General features: G+C 36.0%; 1 protein-coding gene across 2 annotated transcripts in view; it reads right to left on the bottom strand.

Annotated features, from left to right (window-relative positions):
• The window catches only part of NF1 (neurofibromin 1), a 295,792-nt gene that overhangs the window by 173,359 nt on the left and 99,154 nt on the right, over positions 1-23,279 (bottom strand). For both annotated transcript variants that reach the window (XM_030923838.1, XM_030923837.1), the window contains exons 9-12: positions 7,765-7,938; positions 7,200-7,322; positions 6,870-6,944; positions 1,535-1,666 (exon numbers count right to left, since the gene is read on the bottom strand). In XM_030923838.1, the coding sequence (XP_030779698.1) occupies positions 1,535-1,666; positions 6,870-6,944; positions 7,200-7,322; positions 7,765-7,938 (504 nt within the window). The remainder of the gene's footprint in view (positions 1-1,534; positions 1,667-6,869; positions 6,945-7,199; positions 7,323-7,764; positions 7,939-23,279) is intronic.

Genomic DNA, 23,279 nt, shown 5'->3' with positions numbered 1-23,279 from the left:
CCCTATTATTGGGGGCCATTAATTTTCTACCAGAAAAGGTAGTAAACTTAAAACAAAAAAGTGAAATAAACTTCTAATTTCCCAGAAGGTCTCTGGAATAAACAGGTCAATAAATAACTTTTAAACAACTTATTTCGAGTAGTTTTTAAAGATTTTTAAAAAGTGTCTTGTTAAATAACATTTAAGCAGCTATTATTTATGCTTACCTCCAATTAACTTATACCTGTATTGAAAATTTTTTCAACTTAAAAAAAAAAAGAAGTACTTGGCATTACAAAAAGTCAACTAAAAGGTAACCTTGCATTTTAAAGTTTACTTAAGGAAACATGACTGTCATGATCTTTTGGCTATATTTTTTAGGCTCAATAATCCCAAAATATATGACATAAAAAAACTTCTGTATTTGAACATCTAAGATAAACTATCCTCAGAAATAATTACTGACAACTGGATAAGAGTGAACCACAACTGTATAAAACCAAATTATTTCACTGACTAAGGGATCTTAGAAAAAGAGAAGCATGCCAGGGAGGAAGCTGTTTAAATTTCTCCTAATTGTGAAATGACTAATTTACTAGATAAAACCAACAGGTGAAGACATGCTATATTTTCAGTTGAAATGACAAAATGTGACTATAATGGTAACTATACACAGAAAAGTCAAAGAAACCAAGGACTTTTCTGAGGTAGTTACAATGGGTCATACTTACAGCCACAGAAGCCCACTGCCATGCAAAACAGTGACTGGTTGGCATCTGATCATGTGAGCGACAGCAGCCAATAAGAATAGAAAATAAGAAGCAGAAGACAAAGCACCACCAATCAATGTCAAGAGTTGCCATGTATAATACTCTTGCTATACATAAACACCAAAAAATGACTTCCACAATCTTATAATTATCTTTTTAAATTTATTCCATAGGAGTTTTTAAATTCCATATTAAGAGTAATAATCTGTGAGAATACCCAATTTTAAGTCTGCTTTTTATTAAGTTTAGAGTCAAATGTCAGTATCAAAGTACCTATCATTTGTAAAGGCTCAAAGCATATTTGTTGAAATATAAAATATTTTTATTTTATATACAAAAACTCTTAAATTTTATTCATTTCCTATATGTAATAGTCACTATTCAATGAGTTAAAATGTGCATTAGCAGTAACATTCACTCTAACCCAGGAGTCAGCTTCCCTTACTCATCCCCAAAAGGTGAGAAGCTAATCAAAATATTTTTGCTCAAAAGTTTTAAAGAGAAAGAAACTTTAAAAACAGAAAAAAAGGTGACATTCATTAAGACTTTCAGTGTTTTGCGAGAACATTTATCTAAGAAAAGCAAGTTCAACTCATGGAAACAGTGGAAAATAAACATTATTATCTAGTATTCAACAATATTCTACATACAACATACCACAACATTTAGAAGAACTGAAGGACCCCTTCAATTCTCTAAAATAATCAAAGCAGCAGGAATGGGATAAAGACACTAAAAAATGCAACAGAAAGGAGGTGAGATTCAAAATTCATGATTTATCTTACCTGTGCCATTCGTATTGCTGGGTGTGCTCCACAACCTTGCACTGCTTTATGAAGTGTTTCACCAAACATATTTCGAAGTTCAACCGAGTGACAATACACAGCATCAATCTTAGGCCACCAATCCAATGCCGACTAGAGAAAAACAAAGACCATAAGGAAGAGAAAGCACAAAATTACATGAGTTGTATACTGTGTTTATCACTGTAGTTTTAAGTTTTATCCTTTTGTCAGGAAGTTTCTAAGACCATGCAAACACACACCATGATTTCCAAAGTCTTCAAACAACGTCTTTAATTCAAACACTAACTCATACACATTATATTATAAAACATAATAGTGAGCAAGAGACAAATTGCCCACTTCATGAGCATGTGCATGTGAGACTTTTTTTTTTTTGAGACGGAGTCTCGCTCTGTCGCCCAAGCTGGGGTGCAGTGGCCGGATCTCAGCTCAGTGCAAGCTCCGCCTCCCGGGTTCACGCCATTCTCCTGCCTCAGCCTCCCGAGTAGCTGGGACTACAGGCGCCCGCCACCTCGCCCGGCTAGTTTTTTGTACTTTTTAGTAGAGACGGGATTTCATTGTGTTAGCCAGGATGGTCTTGATCTCCTGACCTTGTGATCCGCCCGCCTCGGCCTCCCAAAGTGCTGGGATTACAGGCTTGAGCCACCGCGCCCGGCCGAGACTATCTTTTCTCAATGATAAGCCAGTGAATTTGAAAACTAAAGTCTTCAGAGAGCTAATCTGTAGCCGATCTTCTTCCTTTGTTTTTTTAAGTTTCAAGTTTTACAATTTCTGGAACACATGCATAAATGGCATATATTTTCCCAGGTAAGAATGCTATTATCAAAGCTTTAAAAGTGATTAGTGGTTCGACACAATATTAAAAGTGTATGTAGGAAACCATTACTTATATGTTTACAGAAAACAATGATAATTACAACATGAAATTAGTAAATGAAATAAAACTATTAAGTAAATCTATAATCTTAAATTGATATGCAATGATGACATGATACATGGGAGACTAACAATTACCATAAACAAAGACAAACTGATCCTAGCGAAATATTTTTTTAAAAATTATTTCGTGTATTTTCTATTTCAATTTAACCTGTTTTGCTTTGATGTCTAGTTTTTATGCCTATTTTATTTGAAAGTGTATCTTTAACTTTAAAATGAATGACTTGATATATTATTAAAAAATGACAATTATGAAAATCACTATTATCTTTAAAGTCTATCAGTTAATACAAAACTGACTGGATGAATTTTCACTACATATGTAGAGTATGCATGAAATGACCTAAAATGTAGGCTTCTAATTTATAATACTCCAGATGTTTATAAAAAAATCTAGAGGAATAACACATTCAAATTGTAGATAAGAGAGATTTAATAGCCTCACATCTCTCACGTCTCATTCCCACATTTTTTCTTATTCAAAACTAAGCTAATTCAAGTGTCAACATTTTAATTTCTTCACTTGGAATTCTCAGAATATTTTGAATAGCATCAAGTTACATTACCTTAACCCAAACTGTGGATTACAAATCCTGTTCGCCAGATAGTAAAATGTAAAACCAACTTATGATACACATTTTGAATACTGAAATCCATTCAAGGAGGAATCCCAAAACTGGGAGGGAAGAAATGCTTTTTTGGGACAGTATGGTTGTTTACACTTTTCCCTCAACTCCTACTTCATTTAATCTAGTTCCTATACATGATCAATTTTTAGTCTGATAGTATAATGGATTCCTCCAACTCTTTGCAATTTTGACTTGCCCAAAGCAACCAATGCAACTTGATTTCCTTATACTTACTAAATTATACAGCTTGTGTTAATCAGCCTAAAGTAACAAAAAGCTGAATAGCAAGGTACATTGAGTGAAGGGTCTTCCTCACCCAGCACATCTCATAAGATCTTGTCAGAAACTGATAAACTAAAAAAGGCATCCCATATAACATCCTATTCAAATTACTGTGTCATTTTAAAAATAGCTTTTAAACTGTATTGTGGTACCAGGTGCACCATATAAAATAACTTTAGGCTTAAGATTTAGTAATTTTCATAGTTTTCATTTTTCATAATATATTCATTTTAAAGTAAAAGATACATTTTCAAATAAAATCAGCATGAAAAACTAGACATCATGTGGTTGGTAAAAAAGTTTAGTATTTTGAGCAGTTACTAAATGTGTCCTTCCGGAACACCAGTCAATTAAAGTAGACTTACTCTTTTTTTCCTTGAAAATACCATGTTTTGGCATAAGTATACATATGTAACAAACCTGCACGTTATGCACATGTACCCTAGAACTTAAAGTATAATAAAAAAAAAAAAAAAAAAAAAAAAAAAAAAAAAAAAAAAAAAAAAAAAAAAAAAAAAGAAAATACCATGTTTATAGCCAAATGGCAACCCTGACATAATATGAACAAATTATGTGGCAATTCCTCAAGAGATTTAAATAATTTTCAAATGCCTTGGAAATAATTCCTTTCAACTACAACCTCTCAGTAGAAAGAAATCATCTCATTTTCAGTATGTGATCTATATGTAAATTATGATCAAGTGTCATAAGGAAAAAAACAAATACGTAATATACCAGCTATAGCATGTACCAGTGATGGCTAAGATAATTGGTTCATAAGTGTGTATACTACTTTTTAAATTTCCCAATTACATATCTAATTTAACCTAAAAGAAGTCTATGAAGATTATATAACATAGATCTTACAACTATAATTCCTCTCTTATGGCACATCATAATAAAAAAGAGGACAGTACAACTACTACTATTTTAGCAACTGCTAGGAACCTGCATTACAATAAGAATCAAATAGTGGATATATTTTAAGATTTTCTAAGAAGAAACACTGGAATATTTTAGATCTAAACTCAGTACTTATGAACTGAGTATGAGTACATTTTACAAAAGTAGAACTCCAAACATCTTACTACTTCTACACAAACCCTCAATACACATCAGTAAAACTTTTATCTTATTTGAGAAGGTGATACTTTAAAAAAAAAAAAATGTGTGGACTGGCTAAAGAACCATGGGAGAAGAGAACTTATGAGGTACATTGAACCAAGAATCATTAGAAAAAAAATTTACACTATGAATGAATTTAAGATCAGAAGTCCAAATATCTAAGAATAATTTCATGTGACTTTTCACGACAAAAATATTTCCATAATAAATGTCTTCAATGAAACTCTAAAATAGTCAATCTCATAAATTTGTATATTCACTTTATACATAGTCCTTTTCAACCAAAAAAGTACTTCAGATTCAATAGTGATTAGCCTCAAACCAAGGGGGAAAATATCCTAAGGAGAAACAATTTCCTACACAATCTATAATAAAAAAGTATCACTACCCAAGGCATGATTTAAAAAGATACTTTGAACTAATATTTATGTTCCTTTTCAAGTTACTTCATTGAAAAGCTACTGATACTTAATATTTAAAAATCAATGTAGTTTTTTAAAAAACAGATTTTCATATAACTTGATCTCTGATACAGACACACTCCACCCTCCACACATGCAGTACTCATTAGAGTAGAATAGGATGCACAGCCACTTTCACCAAGTACACTGAGACATGCATGAAGCACCACTCCAGGCATGCTTGGAACCCAGAAAGGAGCAGCTCAGCCACTTACAGCAGTGCCAAGTCCATGCTTGAAAGTGCTCTATATAGTCAATTGTAGACAAAAATATTTCACAATTAAAGTAACTAGCCACAAAGTATCAAAAAAGTATATATTTGGGTTTATTATATACAAATTTTAAGCACTTCTGTAAAGCTATCCACTCTTTGAATATTTTTAGTGTTCTGAGACACAGCAGAAAAAAGCAATAATGTCTTATTTCTGAGTTAAACATAAACTTCAGGGTGGAAATCATCTTTTTTTTCAATGGCCTTGAAAGTAAACCTTTAAGGTACAATGCCCTGGCTCATTATGCTGACAAAAGTACAGTAATTTTTTTTTAAGTTTTTAATACAAACATACCTTATTTACAATCTTCATTAAACTTTCCCTTTTGGAACAAAGCATATTCAATGTTACTTCTACCTACAATTTAACTCAGTGATACTCAACTAAGGGAGGAAGTATCATTCCTTCAGGCATATTTATTTGTTCATAATGACTAGGGATGAGGGAGATGCAGCACAACTGGCATTTAATGAAATGAGGCCAGAGATGTTAAAGGTCCTGCAAGGCCCAAGGCATCCTGCACAACAAAGGACTGTCCTCCCAAAATGCTCACTAAACACGTGCTGAGAAAAATTAAATGCGTCACCAAATAGCTTTATCAATAGTTAATTTTCCACTGCAGGAATGGATAGAATATGGGCGGCATTTATTTTAAATAAATACAACATTCAGGGCAAATGAGGGTGAAGAGTTATTTTCAACTCACCAGAGGCACAGTCTTAAAATGGAATTTGATTATAAACAGGACAAATATACTAAGTTATCAATGATTAAAGCCTCCTTTAAGGAAGGAAAATGTTGACCATTTTACCCATAAATGTGAGTATCTATCATTTGATAAAAGTGGAACAATGGAAAATAACACCTGAGAACTTTCAAAATAGGGTTGTTCATAATTACAAGAACAGAATTTTTAAAATCCACAGTCCAAATCTGATAAAGTTTTGCTGTCTATTTAATGTCTCCACATTAGAGCTGAAGCTTTCACAAGTACCTTTTAATGATTTCACTTACTTTGCCTGACATGCTTTTGTATCTTGTGAATACCTACTTTAAAGTATGTTAATATTTCATTTTGTTTAAGAAAAATGAAATTTTACACTATGAATGAATTTAGGATCAAAAGATTTAAAAGTACCATCAAATACAGTCCCATCACTTTGTCAATGTGCTATACTAGACTACAACATAAATACTATTAATTTAAATGGTAAGGTGGCAAGTAAATGTATCAAATGCTGTGAAAGGGCTAAGAGTATTCAAATAACATGTTTGAAAAGCTTTGGGATGAAAATTTTAAATAGTATTTTCAGTGGCATTTTTCTCAAGGACTTCTGATCTGAGTAAAACATTTTAGATTAAATCTTTCCAAAGCATCTTATTAACTCCATGTTCCTTAATATGGTCCCTTCGGTCAACACTTAATATGAAAAATACAAAAATTTATCAATTATCAAATATAATCACTGTGGAGAAATTTTCCTATTTCATACATCTAAATTCAGAACCTTTTTGAAAACCAAGAGTGCATTTCTTAAAAAGAAATATGCAAAGAAAAGAAAGAAAAAATTTTTTTTAGTAATTTAGCAATACCTTTTGGACTTACATTGGTGATGATTCGATGGAGTGAATTTACCAGCACATAGTGAAATGTAGAAGGTGAATTCTGAGCCAGGCAGATCTATAGAAAAAGAAAAACAAAGCAGATTATTTCTATGAGAAAAATACTCAGTAATACAAATGAAGTCAAAAAGAACAGCAAATAGAACTTTTTTTAAAAAAAAAAAACACTAAGTTTTTAAGGTCTTGAAATGAACATCAATACATAATAGTGAGAAATACCGATAAAAGTAAACCTATTAATCTCTCTAGTCTTTTAGTTTATAAAGGATAACAGCATCAGTAAACATAGTTAGATAAAAACCAATGCTCTCACCTTAAAGTGTTGGTTGTTGTGAGGACTTATACGAAAGCAAGAAACAAGGCAGTCAATCATTAGATCCACATCTGCAGGCTGACTGCCTCTTGAGAATGGCTTACTTGGATTAAAAAGCAGGTTCTATAAAAACCCCAACAGAAAACAAAAGCCTTTAAATACTCATGCAGTATTTCTTTACTAACATGTAATAACATCAACACATTACCCACACAGATGGCAGTAAAATTCAGTTGCCAGAAGAAGCACAAAGCACCAATACTGTAGTTCATCAGTCTGATACAACTGTTCCTATACTATATATAGGTTCCTTTCAGGCCCTAATAGACACATTATTTCAAACCTAAGTCTGTATATTTATGCTCATTTAAGAAAATGGTGTTTTCTTCATATTCTCAGTCCATTTAGGCTGATGAACACAGAAAAAAACAAAAGAAAGTCCTATGAACTTATCAACAAAGAATCAGAACTTTAATGTTAGCAATTATCTTTGACAAAATACTTATGCTAGAAAATTCATTTCATTTTCTTAAAGTTTGTAGTAGAGAAAGAATAAGCATGTTACCTTAAGATCAACCACCATGGACTGAACAAGTAGGAAAATGACAGAGTTATCTTCCCAATTGATGTAAGTACTTGCTTTACACAGTTTGACACAGGCAATTGCAGCACTTTCTGTCAGCTGCCTACTTCCTCCATGGCCAGCAAGAGCTTTTCGTAGACTGTCCAGAAATAACTTCTACAGAATTCAAATATAGCAATAATATATGAAGTTTCTTCTATTCCAGATTTACCTAATATTATAGCAAATTAACAGCCTCTAAAACTCATACTATAAAGAATGCATAATTTATATTTGTGGTTTTCAATTTCATAATTTAAGTAGTAGTCATCATTTAAATGTTTCTCAAATTAAAAAAAAAAACATGCTTTTTCTATTTTCTTTATTGAATTATTAAATGAATACAAAAAACAGTCCTTCCCAAACAAGCTGCTTTCTGAACTTTTTTTTTCCCCCCAAGATGGTGTCTTCCTGTTACCCAGGCTGGAATGCAAAGGCACAATCTCGGCTCATTGCAACCTCTGCCTCCCGGGGTCAAAGCGATTCTCCTGCCTCAGCCTCCAGAGTAGCTGGGTTTACAGGTGCCTGCCACCATGCCTGGCTAATTTTTGTATTTTCAGTAGAGACAGGATTTCACCATGTTGGCCAGGCTGGTCTTGAACTCCTGGGCTCAAGTGATGCTTCTGCCTCGGCCTCCCAAAGTGCTGGGATTACAGGCGTGAGCCACCACACCTAGCCTTCAACTTTGAATTCAGCTGATCATATCTTCTTTTTGATATTTAAAGTCTAAATATTATACTATCTTGGCTCTGGTCTATGATAAACTGTTCCACCCTTTTCTAACACACCAGGTTATATTCAACCTTCAGCCTTCTAAATAGGAATATATTCAAGGCTCTTCTGTTGCTCTAAATTTGTTTCTCAAAAAAAAATTACCTACTCTTGTGATGTCAATCCCTCTTTACAGTTCATTAACAAATTTCTTCCCTTGGCTTTTCTCCTAAATGAGTATCTCACATCTCCACCTACATGTATGCTCAAATGTAACAAGTCAAGAACTAAACTCACCCAACACCAGCGTAATATATTCTTCTCAAGTGTACATGGAACATTCTCCAAAACAGACCATATGTTAGGCTACAAAATAAGTCTTAATACATTTAAAGAAATTGAAATCATACAAACCATGTTTTCTGATCATAATGGAAATGAAAAACCAACAGCAGATAAAAAACTAAAAAATTCACAAATACGTGAAAATTTGTGAATGTTAACAGATCAAAGGAAAAAATCACAAAGGAAATTAGAAACCAACTTGAAACAAATGAAAATGAAAACACAACATACTAAAACTTATAGGATGCAGTGAATGCAGGGCTAAAAGAAAAATGTAAAGCTGTAAACATTAAAAAATAAGAAAGTTCTCATTCAATAACCTAACCATACACCTCAAGGAACTAGAAAAAGAGTAAACTACACCAAAGCTAGCAGAAGAAAGAAAATAATAAAGATTAGAGAGAAAACAGAGAACAGAAAAACAATGGAGAAAAATTACAAAACCAGAAGTTCATTCTTTGAAAAAGTCAACAAAACTCTAGCTAGATCGTTTAACAAGAAAATAAATAAATAAAAGAGAGACAGAGAGAAAGAACACCAAATTACTAAACTCAGATATGAAAGTGGTGACACAGTCAGATGCAGTGGCTCATGCCTGTAATCCCAGCACTTTGGGAAGCCAGGACAGGTGAATTACTTGAGGTCAGGAGTTCAAGACCAGCCTGACCAACACGGTAAAACCCCCGTCTCTGCTAAGAAGACAAAAATTACACAGGCATGGTGGTGCATGCCTGTAGTCCCAACTATTAGGGAAGCTGAGGCAGGAGAATCGCTTGAACCCAGGAGGCGGAGGTTGCAGTGAGCCAAGATCATGTCACTGTACTCCAGCCTGGGCGAAAGAGCAAGACTCCATTCCCGCACCCCCGCCTCCCCCCAAAAAAGAAACAAAGTGGTGACACTACTGATTTTACATAAATAAAAAGAATTATGAGATGATACTATGTAAAACTATATGCCAACAATTTGGATAACCTGGACAAAATAGACAAATTTCTACAAACACACAATCTACCAAAACTAACTCAGGAGGAAATGGAAAATCTAAATAGAACTATAACTAGTAAAGGGATTAAATCAGTAATCACAAAGCTCCCAAAGGCCAGGACCAGATAGCTTTCACTGGTTGATTCTACCCAAAATTTAAAGAATGCTTCTCAAACACTTCCAAAAAATAAAAGCGAAGGGAACACTTCTCCTCATTAGTTATATGGTCCAACATTACCCTGATACCAAAGCCAGACAAAAATACTACAAGAAAACTACAGGCTAATATACCTTAGGAATACTGATGCAAAACTCAACAAAATGAGCAGCCTATTAAAAGGATGACAAACCACGACCAAGTGAAACTTACTCCAGGAGCACAAGATGATTCAACAACAAAAAAATCAATGTAATACACCACGTTAATAGAAGGAAGAAGAAATTCCACATGATCATCTGAATCAATACAGAGAAACCACTTGACAAAGTTCGACACCTTTTATGATAAAAAACACTCAAGCTAGGAATAGGAGGAAATTTCCTCAACATCATAAAACCCATATAGTAAAAACCAATAGCTAACAACATACTCAATAGTGAAAGATTGCAAGTTTTTCCCCTAAGATCAGGAACAGGATGACGATGCCCACTTTTTCTTCTTCTATTCGGCATAATACTAGAAACTCTAGACAGAGCAAGTAGGCAAGAAAAAGATGGAAAAGTCATTCAAATTGGACAAAAAGAAGCACAATTATGTCTATTCACAGATGATATATCTGTAGAAATCCCTAAAGATGACACATACACACCAAAAACAATCTGTTAGAGCTAATAAATTCAAAGTCACAATACAAAATCAGCACACAAAAATCAGCTAGATTTCTATACATTAGCAATGAAAAATACAAAAATGAAATTAAGAAAACAATTCCACTTATGATAGCATCAAAAATAAAATATACAGGAATTAAGGAGGTGAAAAACTTACACAATAAAAAACTACAAAACACTGCTGAAAGAAATTAAACATAAATAAATGGAAAGATATTCCACATTCCTAGATTGTTAAGGTAACAATATTACCCAAAGCAATATACAGATTCAATGCAATCCCTATCAAAATCCCAATAGTATTTTTTGCAAAAAAAAAAAAAAAGAAAGAAAGAAAAACCCATCCTAAAATTCATATGGAATCTCAAAGAACTGCATAATAGTCAAAACTGTCTTGAAAAACAATAAAGTTGGATAACTCACACTTTATTTGAAAACTTACTACAAAGCTACAGTAATCAAAACAATGTGGTACCAGCATAAGCACAGTCATACAAACCAATGGAATAGAGAGCCTAGAAAGAAACTCTCACACATGTGACCAATTTTTGACAAAGGTGCTGAGACTATTCAATGGAGAAAGGAGAGTCTTTTCAACAAATGATGCTAGGAAAACTGATTATCCACATGCAAAAGAATGAAGATGGACCCTTCTCTTACATCACATACAAAAATTAACTCAAAACAGATCAAAGACCAAAACTTAACAGTAAAGCTATAAAACTCCTAAAAGAAAATTTAGGGAAAAAAAATTTCCAACATTGCATTTGGCAAAGATTTCTTGTATATGAGACCAAAAAAGCACAGGCAACAAAAGAAAAAAAAACAGATAAACTGGACTTCATTAAAATAAAAACTTTTGTATAACAAAGGACACTATCAAGATGAAACAACAATCCACAGAGTGGGAGAAAATATTTGCAAATAACATATCTCATAAGGGATGAATAACCAGAATATATTAAAAATTCCTATAACTAAAAAATAAAATAAAATTTAGAGCCTTACAAATACTTTGTTTTAAAAAACTGAAAATAGATGAACCAAGCCATTGCCTCAAGAAATAACAATATAAATAAAATGAAAGCTAAAATTAATGAAACAGAAAAATTTAAATGCTAGGAAACAAAATCAAAGCCTAGGTTTTAAAGACCAATAAAATAGTAAACATGAACAAGGAAAAAGAGAAATGAGTAAACAGTTACAAACATGGATACTAAAGGTAATTACATGAGAATATGGAAATATAACCTTTATATAATTGTACAAGTAAAATATATAAGTATTATATACAACTCTGCACTGATAAAATTGAAAAATATATTTTCTAGCAAAGAACAAACCATCAAAAGTGACTTTAAAAACGACAGAAATTCTTCAAAAAATTAAAAATAAAATAACGACATGATCCAGCAATTCTACTTCTGGATATATATTCAGAAGAATTAAAAGCAGGGTCTTGAAGTTATTTGTACACCCATGTTCACAGTAGCATTATTTATAATAGCCAAAAGGTGGAAACAACCGAAAACTCCACTGGCAGATAAATTTAGATAAATAAAATGTTGGTATACACATATAATGGAATATATCATTCAGCCTTAAAGAAGAAGGAAATCCTGACATGCTACAACATGGATGAATACTATTTCAGCCATTAAAAAAAGAATGAAATCCCGTCTTTCATGGCAACACGAATGGAACTGGAGGACATTATGCTAAGTAAAATAAGCCCATGTCCAAAAGACAAATACTGTATGAGTCCACTTATATGAGGTAGTCAAATTCAGCGAGACAGAAAGTAAAAAGATGGTTGCCAGGAGTTGAGGGTAGGGAAGGAAGGAGAGCTGTTTAATAGACACAGAATTTGTTTTGCAAGATGAAAAGGTTTTGGAGATTAGTTGTACAACAATGTGAAAGATAGTGCTACTAAACTATATACTTAAAAATGGCTAAGATGGTAAATTTTATTTTGTGTGTATTTTACTGCATACAAAATTTTAAAAAGAGACAGAAAACCTACATAGATCCATTTATGGAAGTTCAAATAAAAGGTGATTAATGACTTATTTTAAATAGGCAATAGATAGGCTAGTTCTAGAAATAGCGTTAAGAAACCAGTAGCAGTACTTAAAAAGAAAAGTATAAACTGAAGGTCAAGATTGAACAGGAAGCTTACTTTTCCACTGAATTTCCTTCCTGATGTACAGTGAAAATTTCCATTATGTCAGTTTTTTTTTCTTTAAAACTAATGATAAGCAAAAGTCAAAGGAAATCTTAACAGCTTCTAACCTTGATGATTTTATAATGATTTCTATCTAATCGGATAATTTCTATTATTTAAATTATTCCAGGCCATAGAAAAGACTGATAGTTCTCGAACTCACATTATTAATTTGGCACAAATAATTGTTAGAATAATTAGTTACTTTCAAAAGTGATAATGCATATTATGTTAAATATACACATTTTCTAAGCATCAGAAAACTGAAGCACTGGAAGGAAATGTTTTATTAAGTAGCTACCCAATACATTTGCCAATAGCCAACCAAGTTTACCTCACACACACACACACACACAAATGAACATACTAAAAGTAAGGATTTCCAAATATATTTCAGCTCCAAATTAAAAGTGAATGTTTAAATAACATAGAAACTAACTGACTGGATACAATTCAGCTCTAAAACTAGAGTTCAGGGCCCTTTATCTTTTGTTATTAATTTTAAATTTTTTGATGTATTAATATTTACGAAGAACATAGTAAGGTTTCCAGAGATATACAGAGATCAAATCAAGGTAATTAGCATATCCATCATCTCTTATCATTTCTTTGTGCTGGGAACATTCAACATCCTCCTCCTAGTTCTTTGAAACTGTGTAACATATTGTTAATTACAGTCATCTTACAGTGGTATATAACACTAGAACTTACTCTTCCTATCTAGTTGTAACTTTGAATCCTTTAACAAATCGCTCCCTACCCTTCCTGCGCCCTATTCTTCCCAGCCTGCAGTATTCTGTTCTACTTTTTACTTCTATGAGATCAACTTTTTTTTAGCTTCCATGTACGAACAAGAACATGCAGTGTTTAACGTTCTGTCCCTGGTTTATTTCACTTAATATAATGTCCTCCAATTCAATCTATGTGCCTCAAAATACAGAATTTCATTCTTTTTTTATGGCTGAATACTACTCCACTGTGTATATATACCATATTTTCTTTATGCATTCATCTGTTGTTAGATACTTAGGATGATTCCGTATCTTGGCCATTGTGAATAGTGCTGCAATAAACATGGGGATGCAGATGTCCCTTCCTTTGGATAAATGTCCAGTAATGAACTGTTGGATCACATGGTAGTTCTAGTTGCAGTTTTTTGAGGAACCTTCTCACTTTTCTCCATAGTGGCTGTACTAGTTTACATTCCCACTAGCCACATTTAAGAGTTCACGTATCTCCACACCTTTGCCAGCACTTGCTATTTTTTGTCTTTTTGACAGTAGCCATTCTAACCAGGATGAGATGATACCTCACTGTGGTTTTGATTTGCATTCCCTGATGACTAGTGATGTTGAGCTTTTTAAAAAAATGTATCTGTTGGTCATGTGTCTGTCTTCTTTTAAGAAATGTCTATTTAGGTCATTTGCCCATTTTTTAATTGGATTTTTTTTTTTGCTGTCAAGATGTCAGAGTTCCTTGTATATTCTGGATATTAATCCTCTGCTGGATACATACTTTGCAAATATTTTCTCCCATTCTGTAGGTTGTCTTCTCACTCTGCCAATTGTTTCCTTTGCATTAATGTTAATTTTTTAAAGAAAAGTAACTTAAATGCTTGACAATATGGAATTTAAAATACGGTACATTCAAGCTGGGTGCAGTAGCGCATGCTTATAGCTGCAGCTATCTGAAGGTTGAGGTGGAAGAGGATCGCATAAGCCCAGAAGTTTGAGACCAGGCTGGGCAACATAATAGCAAGACTTAGTCTCTTTTTAAAAAAATGGTATGTTTAATTTGGGGAACACCTTACAGCAGTTAAAGACAATGACCTAGATGAACAATAGTTCTCAAATTTCAATGTGCATTAACAACCACTTGAAAGGACTTAATAAAAACTGCTGTTTTTAGTGAGACACTAAATATTTAGTTAGAAACTAAGAACTGGCATTTCTCACAAGTTTCCAGGTGATGCTGATGCTGCTGGTCTAAAGACCACACTTTGAGAAACACTGAACTATATACCTATCTGTCTATCTCCCCATCGTCATAAAAATGTAAAAGCTAGACTGGAAGAATACACATTTAACCCTTTGCAGTGGCTGTCCCTGAGAAAGAAGAAAAAGAAATTAGTGGGATTTGTAATTAAGTGAGAATTTATGGAAGTATTACTTGTTCACAACTTTTAAAAGCCATATAAGGACTAAGCTCTGATGTTTTAACTTGCCCAAATTCCTACCTAAGGGGTCTAAGGGAGGCATGCCCTACAAACCATTAAGTTCTCATCAGATGGGTTTTATTTGACCCTATATATTGTGACTTACTTTTCTTTTCCTTTTTTTTTTTTTTTTTTTTTGAGACGGAGTCTCGCTCTGTCGCTCGGGCTGGAGTGCAGTGGCCTGATCTCAGCTCACTGCAAGCTCCGCCTCCCGGGTTTACGCCATTCTCCTGCCTCAGCCTCCCAAGTAGCTGGGACTACAGGCACCCGCCACCTCACCCGGCTAGCTTTTTGTATTTTTTAGTAGAGACGGGGTTTCACCGTGTTAGCCAGGATGGTCTCAATCTCCTGACCTCGTGATCCGCCTGTCTCGGCCTCCCAAAGTGCTGGGATGACAGGCGTGAGCCACCGCGCCCGGCAACTTAGTTTTCAATCTGACTCTGGCATAACATTATGAGACAAGGACAAAATATTTAGCCCCGAAATACATTTTCTTGCCATACCCTGAAATTGCCATGCAAGGTCTCTTGTGGGAAAAAAACCCACATTCTATAGAGAATCCCCTTTTCCCTTTGTTTTCCTTCCTTCCTTTCCAGATCGAGGAGATAATCGACTAAGAGCCAGGCACCCTTTTAGGTCTAGTAAGAAACATTTTACAACCTGCTCTCTGAAGTTTGCTGAGAGATTCCTCTGCGCAACAAAACCTGGTCTCCATAATCCTTTATCCTTTATCTTAACCTGGACACTCCTTTCCATTAATCCCAAGTCTTCAGACGAACTCAACCGTCAACCAGAAAATGTTTAAATTTACCTATAGCCTGGAAGCCCCCACTTTGAGTTGTCACACCTTTCTAAACCAAACCAATATATTTCTTAAATGTATTTGATTGATGCTTCATGCCTTCCCAAAATATATCAAACCAAGCTGTACCCCAACCACTTTTGGGCACATGTTCTCAGGACCTCCTGAGGGCTGTGTCACTTGTATTTGGTTCAGAATAAGTCTCTTAAAATATTTTATAGAGTTTGACTCTTTTCGTGGACACATATATAAATTTCTCAAAAGACGAGCAAAATATAAAAATGTTAATAGGAGTATGGGGAACTGTTACATTCTTTGTACATGTCCAATATTTCTTTTTTAAAAAAGATACAATAGTCAAAAGAAACAGGTGATTGGAAAATATTTACAGACTAAAATGTAGGATTACTGCTCTTAATATACAAAAAGTTCTGCAAATTCATAAGGAACTGGAAGCAACATAACAGAAGAATAGGTAAAGGAAGTCAACAGACACCTGCAAAAGAAAACATGCAAATGGCAAAGAAACATATGAACTGTTTTCAAACCTCAGTAACCTTAAAAAGAATAAAAATTACAATGAGATACTATCTTTGTTCTCAGTATCTGAGAATTTTAATTAGTGCTCTCATTTGGAAAATTAATGTTTAGGTCATCAATACTTTTTTCTTTTATATCACTTATTAAATACGAACTTTCAGAATAGTCATGTAACCACAACCACAATCATGACATAGAACATTTCAATCATCACCACAATCAATCACCTACTGCTCCTTTGCAATAAATTTCCTCCCCTAACTCCCACTCCTGACATCCACTTATCTGCTTTCGGTCCTGAATTTTGTCTTCTCTAGAAGTTTTAAGAAATCACATAGTATGTCATCTCTTGAGCCTGGCTTCTTTCACTTAGCATAATATTTTTGAGATTTACACATGTTGCCGAGTCAGTAGTTAGTTCCTTTTTATTGCTGAATAGTATTCCATGGTTTCAAGGCATCACCATTGGTTTATTCATTCACCAGCTGATGGACATTTGGGCTGTTTTCAAATTTAGGCTACTATAAATAATAGGTATACTCGAGTATACATCCTTGAGTGAAGGTATATGCCTTTGTGTGATTTTTTTATTTTCGTATTATAGGTACACAACATAATTTTCATTTTCTTCAAGACTGTAACTTGCCTTCAACATTTGTATCTATGGATTAATATTCACAGATATAAATGTTTAATCTATATGCATATTCTTGTTCCTAATCTTGTTATCATTCTATGCTTGAAAATTTATAACATATTTGTAATGTACTGTTTGCTTCCTTTCTGAATGACATTTTTTCAGCTGTATTGAGGTATGATCGAAAAATAAAAATTGTATATATTTAAGGTGTACAACATGATGTTCTGATAAACTTATACATTCTAAAATAAGTATCACAATCAAGGTAATTAACATATCCATCACATCACACAGTTTACCTCTGAAAGAGAAGGTAGGAATACCTGAGATGAGATACTATCTTACCTTATTAGTGTGGCAAAAATTTTAAAGACTGAACAACAGCTAAAAAAAAAAAAAAAAAGACTGAACAACAGCTAATCCTGATAAAAATGCAGGAAAATAGGCAATTCAGTGGGGATGAAACTGTGACCTGCTGCAACTACTGGGGAATGTAAATCTAGTAATAACTATTACAAATTTTAAATGCAAATGTTCTTGACACAAGAACCCCCAGTTTTTGGACTCTAATCTATAGAATTAAGAGCATCAGTTAACAAGAATATACGAACAAGATATTTACTTAAGGCTTACCTATAGTGTCAAAAAACTGAAAACATCTGAATATCCACCCATTCAGTAAAATGGCTGAGTAAATGAGGCTCATTAGTGTAACAGAATGTTACCTAATATTGAAAGGAATGTGTTAGATCTCTATCAACTGTTTTGAGGAACAGCTAAAACATTTTCTTAAATAACGACGCAGAGTAATGTGCATAAAATAATTTCATTTTAAAATACAACCACCACCACCCTACGTATGTATGTGTACTTTGCATTTGAATGTATGGGTAAATAGATGTGAGTGGAAGAATACATACCAGCCAATAACACTAGCTTAGAGGGAATGTGAGTAGAAAAGGGTGAGAATACTATTTTATTTTATTATTTTATTTTTTATTTTTTTGTTTTTTGAGATGGAGTCTCGCTCTGTCACCCAGGCTGGAGTGCAGTGGCCGGATCTCAGCTCACGGCAACCTCCACCTCCCAGGTTCAAGCAATTCTCCCTGCCTCATCCTCCAGAGTAGCTGGGATTGTAGGCGCCTGCCACCACATCCAGCTATTTTTTTTTGTAATACATTTTTAAAAATACATTTTTTAGCCGGACCCAGTAGCTCATGCCTGTAATCCCGGCACTCTGGGAGGTCAAGGCAGGCGGATCACCTGAGGTCACGAGTTCGAGGCCAGCTTGAACAACATGGAGAAACCCCATCTCTACTAAAAATACAAAATTAAAATTAGCCAGGCATGGTGGTGCATGCCTGTCATCCCAGCTACTCAGGAGGCTGAGGCAGGAGAATCGCTTGAATCCAGGAGGTGGGGGTTGCAGTGAGCCGAGATCGTGCCATTGCACTCCAGCCTGGGCAACAAGAGTGAAACTCCGTCTCAAAATAAATAAATAAGTGAATAATACTTTTTTTTTAAATCCAGAAAGATATAAAAATCTAAACTTTTAAATCTAGAACATACCAGAGAAATATTAAAAAGCATACTTCAAAAATCTTGGCACATGCCAGACAAAAAGGTCACATGCTTAATGATTCCATTTATATGAAATGTCTAGTTTAGAATAAGTAAATCTATAGAGACAAAAAACTAGATTACTAGTTGCGAGTGAGGCGAGAGGAACGGGGGGGAGTGATTACTAACAAGTTTCTTTTTGGGAAGATGAAAATGTTCTGCACAGAAACAATGGTGATGATTATACAACTTTGTTAATGTAGTAAAATCACTGAATTTTACACTTCAAAAACATAAATTTTATGGTATGTGAATTATATCTCAATAAAATGACTAATATCTTGTGGGAAGAGAAGTCTGACCAAAAAAGCTAGGAGACAAAAAAGAACAAGGCTGAGGTGACTACATGCAAATTGTAAATATCTATATAGTAAAAAGAACTCATAAAGTTTAAAAACGAAACCAAGTAAAAATGTACACATATACCCTCACAAATCAATAAAAGACAAACAATTCGTGTGGTGGCGCATGCCTGTAATCCCAGCACTTTGGGAGGCCGAGGTGGGAGGATCATGAGGTCAGGAGATCGAGACCATCCTGGCTAACACAGTGAAACCCCGTCTCTACTAAAAATGCAAAAAATTTTGCATGGTGTGGCGGCGTGCGCCTGTAGTCCCAGCTACCTGGGAGGCTGAGGCAGGAGAATGGCGTGAACCTGGGAGGCGGAGCTTGTAGTGAGCCAAGATCGCACCACTGCACTCCAGCCTGGGCGACTGAGTGAGACTCCATCTCAAAGAAAAAAAAAAAAAGACAAACAATTCAATGGAAAAATTAGCAATTCCCTGAAGATATACAAATAACCAATAAACACTTAGCAAGCTACAGTTGTGATTATTAAAATGTAAATTCACTCGAGTACTACTGAATTTATAGCTTTTTATTTATTTCTATTTTTCCAATAAACAACAAAACAAAACACCCTACTGTATTAGTCAGGGTTCTCTAGAGGACAGAATTAATGGAATAGATACTTATATAAAGGGGAGTTTATTAAGTATTAACTCACACGATCACGTGGTCTCACAATAGGCTGCTGCAGGGTGAGGAGCAAGGAGAGCCAGTCCAAGTTCCAAAACTGAAGAACTTGGAGTCCAACACTGGAGGGCAGGAAGCATCCAGCACAGGAGGAAGATGTAGGCTGGGAGGCTACGCCCGTCTCTCTTTTCACATTTTTCTCCCTGCTTATATTCTAGCCACACTGGCAGCTGATTAGGTGGTAGCCACCCAGATTAAGGGTGGGTCTGCCTTTCCCAGTCCACTGACTCAAATGTCAATCTCCTTTGGCAAAACCCTCACAGACACACCCAGGATCAATACTTTGTATCCTTCAATCCAATCAAGTTGACACTCAGTATTAACCATCACAAGTCCACCCCTTGTCAACTTGAACCCATACACATCTCCTGAGATCATACATGATCTTCAAATAAAGACAATAAGGTCATAATTACGCCTAACATAATACAACTATCCTTCGTACAACCAGAAACACATCTATCCCAACCCAAATACTAAAAGTTAATAATACTTAAATGCTGATGTGAAGTCAATAAATCTTAAGCCATATGATAAAAGAAAAAGGAAATAAAATGAAGATATTTTCTTAGTACAGGTGTATACATGCACAAACATTTTTAACAAAAGGAAAAGGAAATAATCATGACAATTACAGTCCTGGTTTCTGCAGCTGGTCATGCAGTTGCAGCTGGTATTGATGACTACCTTCTTCTACTACCCATTCTGTATTCCCTTTGCCTTCAGCAAGCACCTCAGCAGGTGGTGGATTTTTCCTGGTAGAGTGACCCAAACCTTCATTCCTCTGGGTCTGGGTTATTTGCAATCCTGCCTGGATGGGGCTGTTGTAGTTTCCCATTTACCTTAATCACAGGGTATGGTAATACATGGTAATACTAAGAGACGACCTAATGGATCTCCATGCACACTCTTCTTTACCTCCGCTGTGGAGCAGTAGACTGATTTCATCTCGATAGTCAGGGTCAATCACCCCAGCCAACACTGTTAACTCCCTTCTTAGTCTGTTGACTTAAAGGTAGGAGGAGCCCAAAGTGTGTCCAGGTGACAATCTTAACTTCCAGTTTAATGGAATCGTCGTTGTGTCTGCTGGTGGCAGCTTTCCTCCCTCTGGAACTAAGACTTCCAGGCCAGCAGAACGTAATGTCGCAAGAACGGGAAGCAAAAATTTTCTAGTGGATCACTGGGGTGATGGTGAGTAATTCCTAGACCCATGAATACGGGCTATGGGAGAAACAGTACCATATATTGGACACTGATTCAGAGCATACACAGCCTTCTGGAAAACTTTGCCCCAGGCTTGCAAAGTACTGTCATCTAGTTGGTGTTGTAATTGTGACTTCAAAAGGCCATTCCACTGTTTTATCAATCCAGCTGCTTCAGGACAGTGGGGAACATGGTAAGACCAGTGTGGCCAGGCACACTGGCTCACACCTGTAATCCCAGCACTTTGGGAGGCCGAGGTGGGTGGATACAAGGTCAACAGATCGAGACCATCCTGGCCAACATGGTGAAATTCCATCACCACTAAAAATACAAAAATTAGCTGGGCATGGTGGCACACGCATGTAGTCCCAGGTACTTGGGAGGCTGAGGCAGGAGAATCGCTTGAACCCAGGAGGCGGAAGTTGTAGTGAGCTGAGATCGCGCCACTGCACTCCAGCCTAGTGACAGAGCGAGACTCCGTCTCAAAAAAAACCACCACCACCACCACCACCAACAACAACAAAAACACAAAACCGTGAATTCCATGAGCATGAGCCCACTGCCACACTTCTTTAGCCGTAAAGTGAGTGCCTTGGTCAGAGGCAATGCTGTGTGGAATACCACGACGGTGGGTAAGACATTCTGTGAGCCCATGGATGGTAATCTTGGCAGAAGCATTGCGTGCAGGATAGGCAAACCCGTATCAGGAGTAAGTGTCTATTTCAGTGAGGACAAACCTCTGCCCTTTCCATGATGGAAGAGGTCCACTATAATCAACCTGCCAGAAGGTAGCTGGCTGATAAACCCGAGGAATGGTGTCACATCGAGGGCTCAGCGTTGAGGTCTCTGCTGTTGGCAAATTGGGCACTCAGCAGTGGCAGTAGCCAGGCCAGCCTTGGTGAGCGGAAATCCATGTTGCTGAGCCCAAGGATAACCTCCATCCCTGCCTCCATGGCCACTTTGTTTATGGGCCCATTGGGCGAGGAGAGGGGTAGCTGGGGAAAGAGGCTGAGTGGTATCCATAGAACAGGTCATCCTATCCACTTGATTATTAAAATCCTCCTCTGCTCAGGTCACCCACTGGTGAGCACTCACATGAGATACAAACATCTTCACAGTTTTTAACCACTCAGAGAGGTCTATCCACATACCTCTTCCCCAAATCTCTTTGTCAACAGTTTTGCAATCATGCTTCTTCCAAACTCCTGACCATCCAGCCAAATCACTGGCTACAGCCCATGAATCAGTACATAATTGCACATCTGGCCATTTCTCCTTCCATGCAAAGTGCACAACCATGTGCAATGCTCAAATTTCTGCCCACTGGGCAGATTTCCCTTCACCGCTATCCTTCAGGGATGTCCTAGAAAGGGGCTGTAGTGCTGCAGCTGTCCACTTTCAGGTGGTGTCTGCATATTGTGCAGAACCATCTGTGAACCAGGCCCTAGTCTTCTCTTCCTCTGCCAATTGATCATAGGGAACTCGATCCATATGAGGCCATCGGTACAGGTTGGGAAGAGAAGGCAGGGTGGCAGGAGTGGAGACCATGGGCATTTGAGCCACTTCCTTGTGTAACTTACTTGTGCCTTCAAGACCTGCTTGAGCCCAATCTTGTATGTACCACTTCCATTTGATGATGGAATGCTGCTGTGCATGGCCCACTTTATGGCTAGATGGGTCAGAAAGCACCCAGTTCATGATAGGCAGTTCAGGTCACACGGTGACTTGAAAACCCACAGTCAAACGTTCAGTTTCCACCAACAGTAACAGGTCAAGAGCTGTCTCTCAAAAGGAGAATAGTTATCTGCAGAAGACGGCAGGGCTTTGCTCCAAAATCCTAGAGTCCTCCGCTGTGATTTACCTATGGGGGCCTGCCAAAGGCTCCAAACAGCATCCTTATCTGTCATTGACACTTCAAACACCATTGGATCTGCTGGGTCATATGGCCCAAGTGGCAGAGCAGCTTGCACAGCAGCCTGGACCTGCTGCAGAGCATTCTCCTGTTCTGGAACCCACTCAAAACTGGCAGTCTTTTGGGTCACTGGATAAATGGGCCAGGGTAACACACCTAAATGAGGAATGTTGCCTCCAAAATTCAAATAGTCCCACTAGGCGTTGTGCCTCTTTCTTTTTTATAGGAGGGGCCAAATGCAGCAACTTATCCTTCACCTTAGAAAGAATATCTTGACAGGCCCCACACCCCTGGAGCCCTAGAAATTTTACTGAGGCAGAAGGTCCCTGAATTTTAGTTGGATTTATTTCCCATCCTCTGGCACCCAAATGTCTCACCAATAAGTCCAGTGCATTT

Source organism: Rhinopithecus roxellana, chromosome 19 (genome assembly GCF_007565055.1).
Source record: "Rhinopithecus roxellana isolate Shanxi Qingling chromosome 19, ASM756505v1, whole genome shotgun sequence".
Taxonomy (NCBI): Eukaryota; Metazoa; Chordata; class Mammalia; order Primates; family Cercopithecidae; genus Rhinopithecus; species Rhinopithecus roxellana.
The sequence above is the reverse complement of the archived record's forward strand: the minus strand, read 5'-3'. Positions and strand labels throughout refer to the sequence as shown.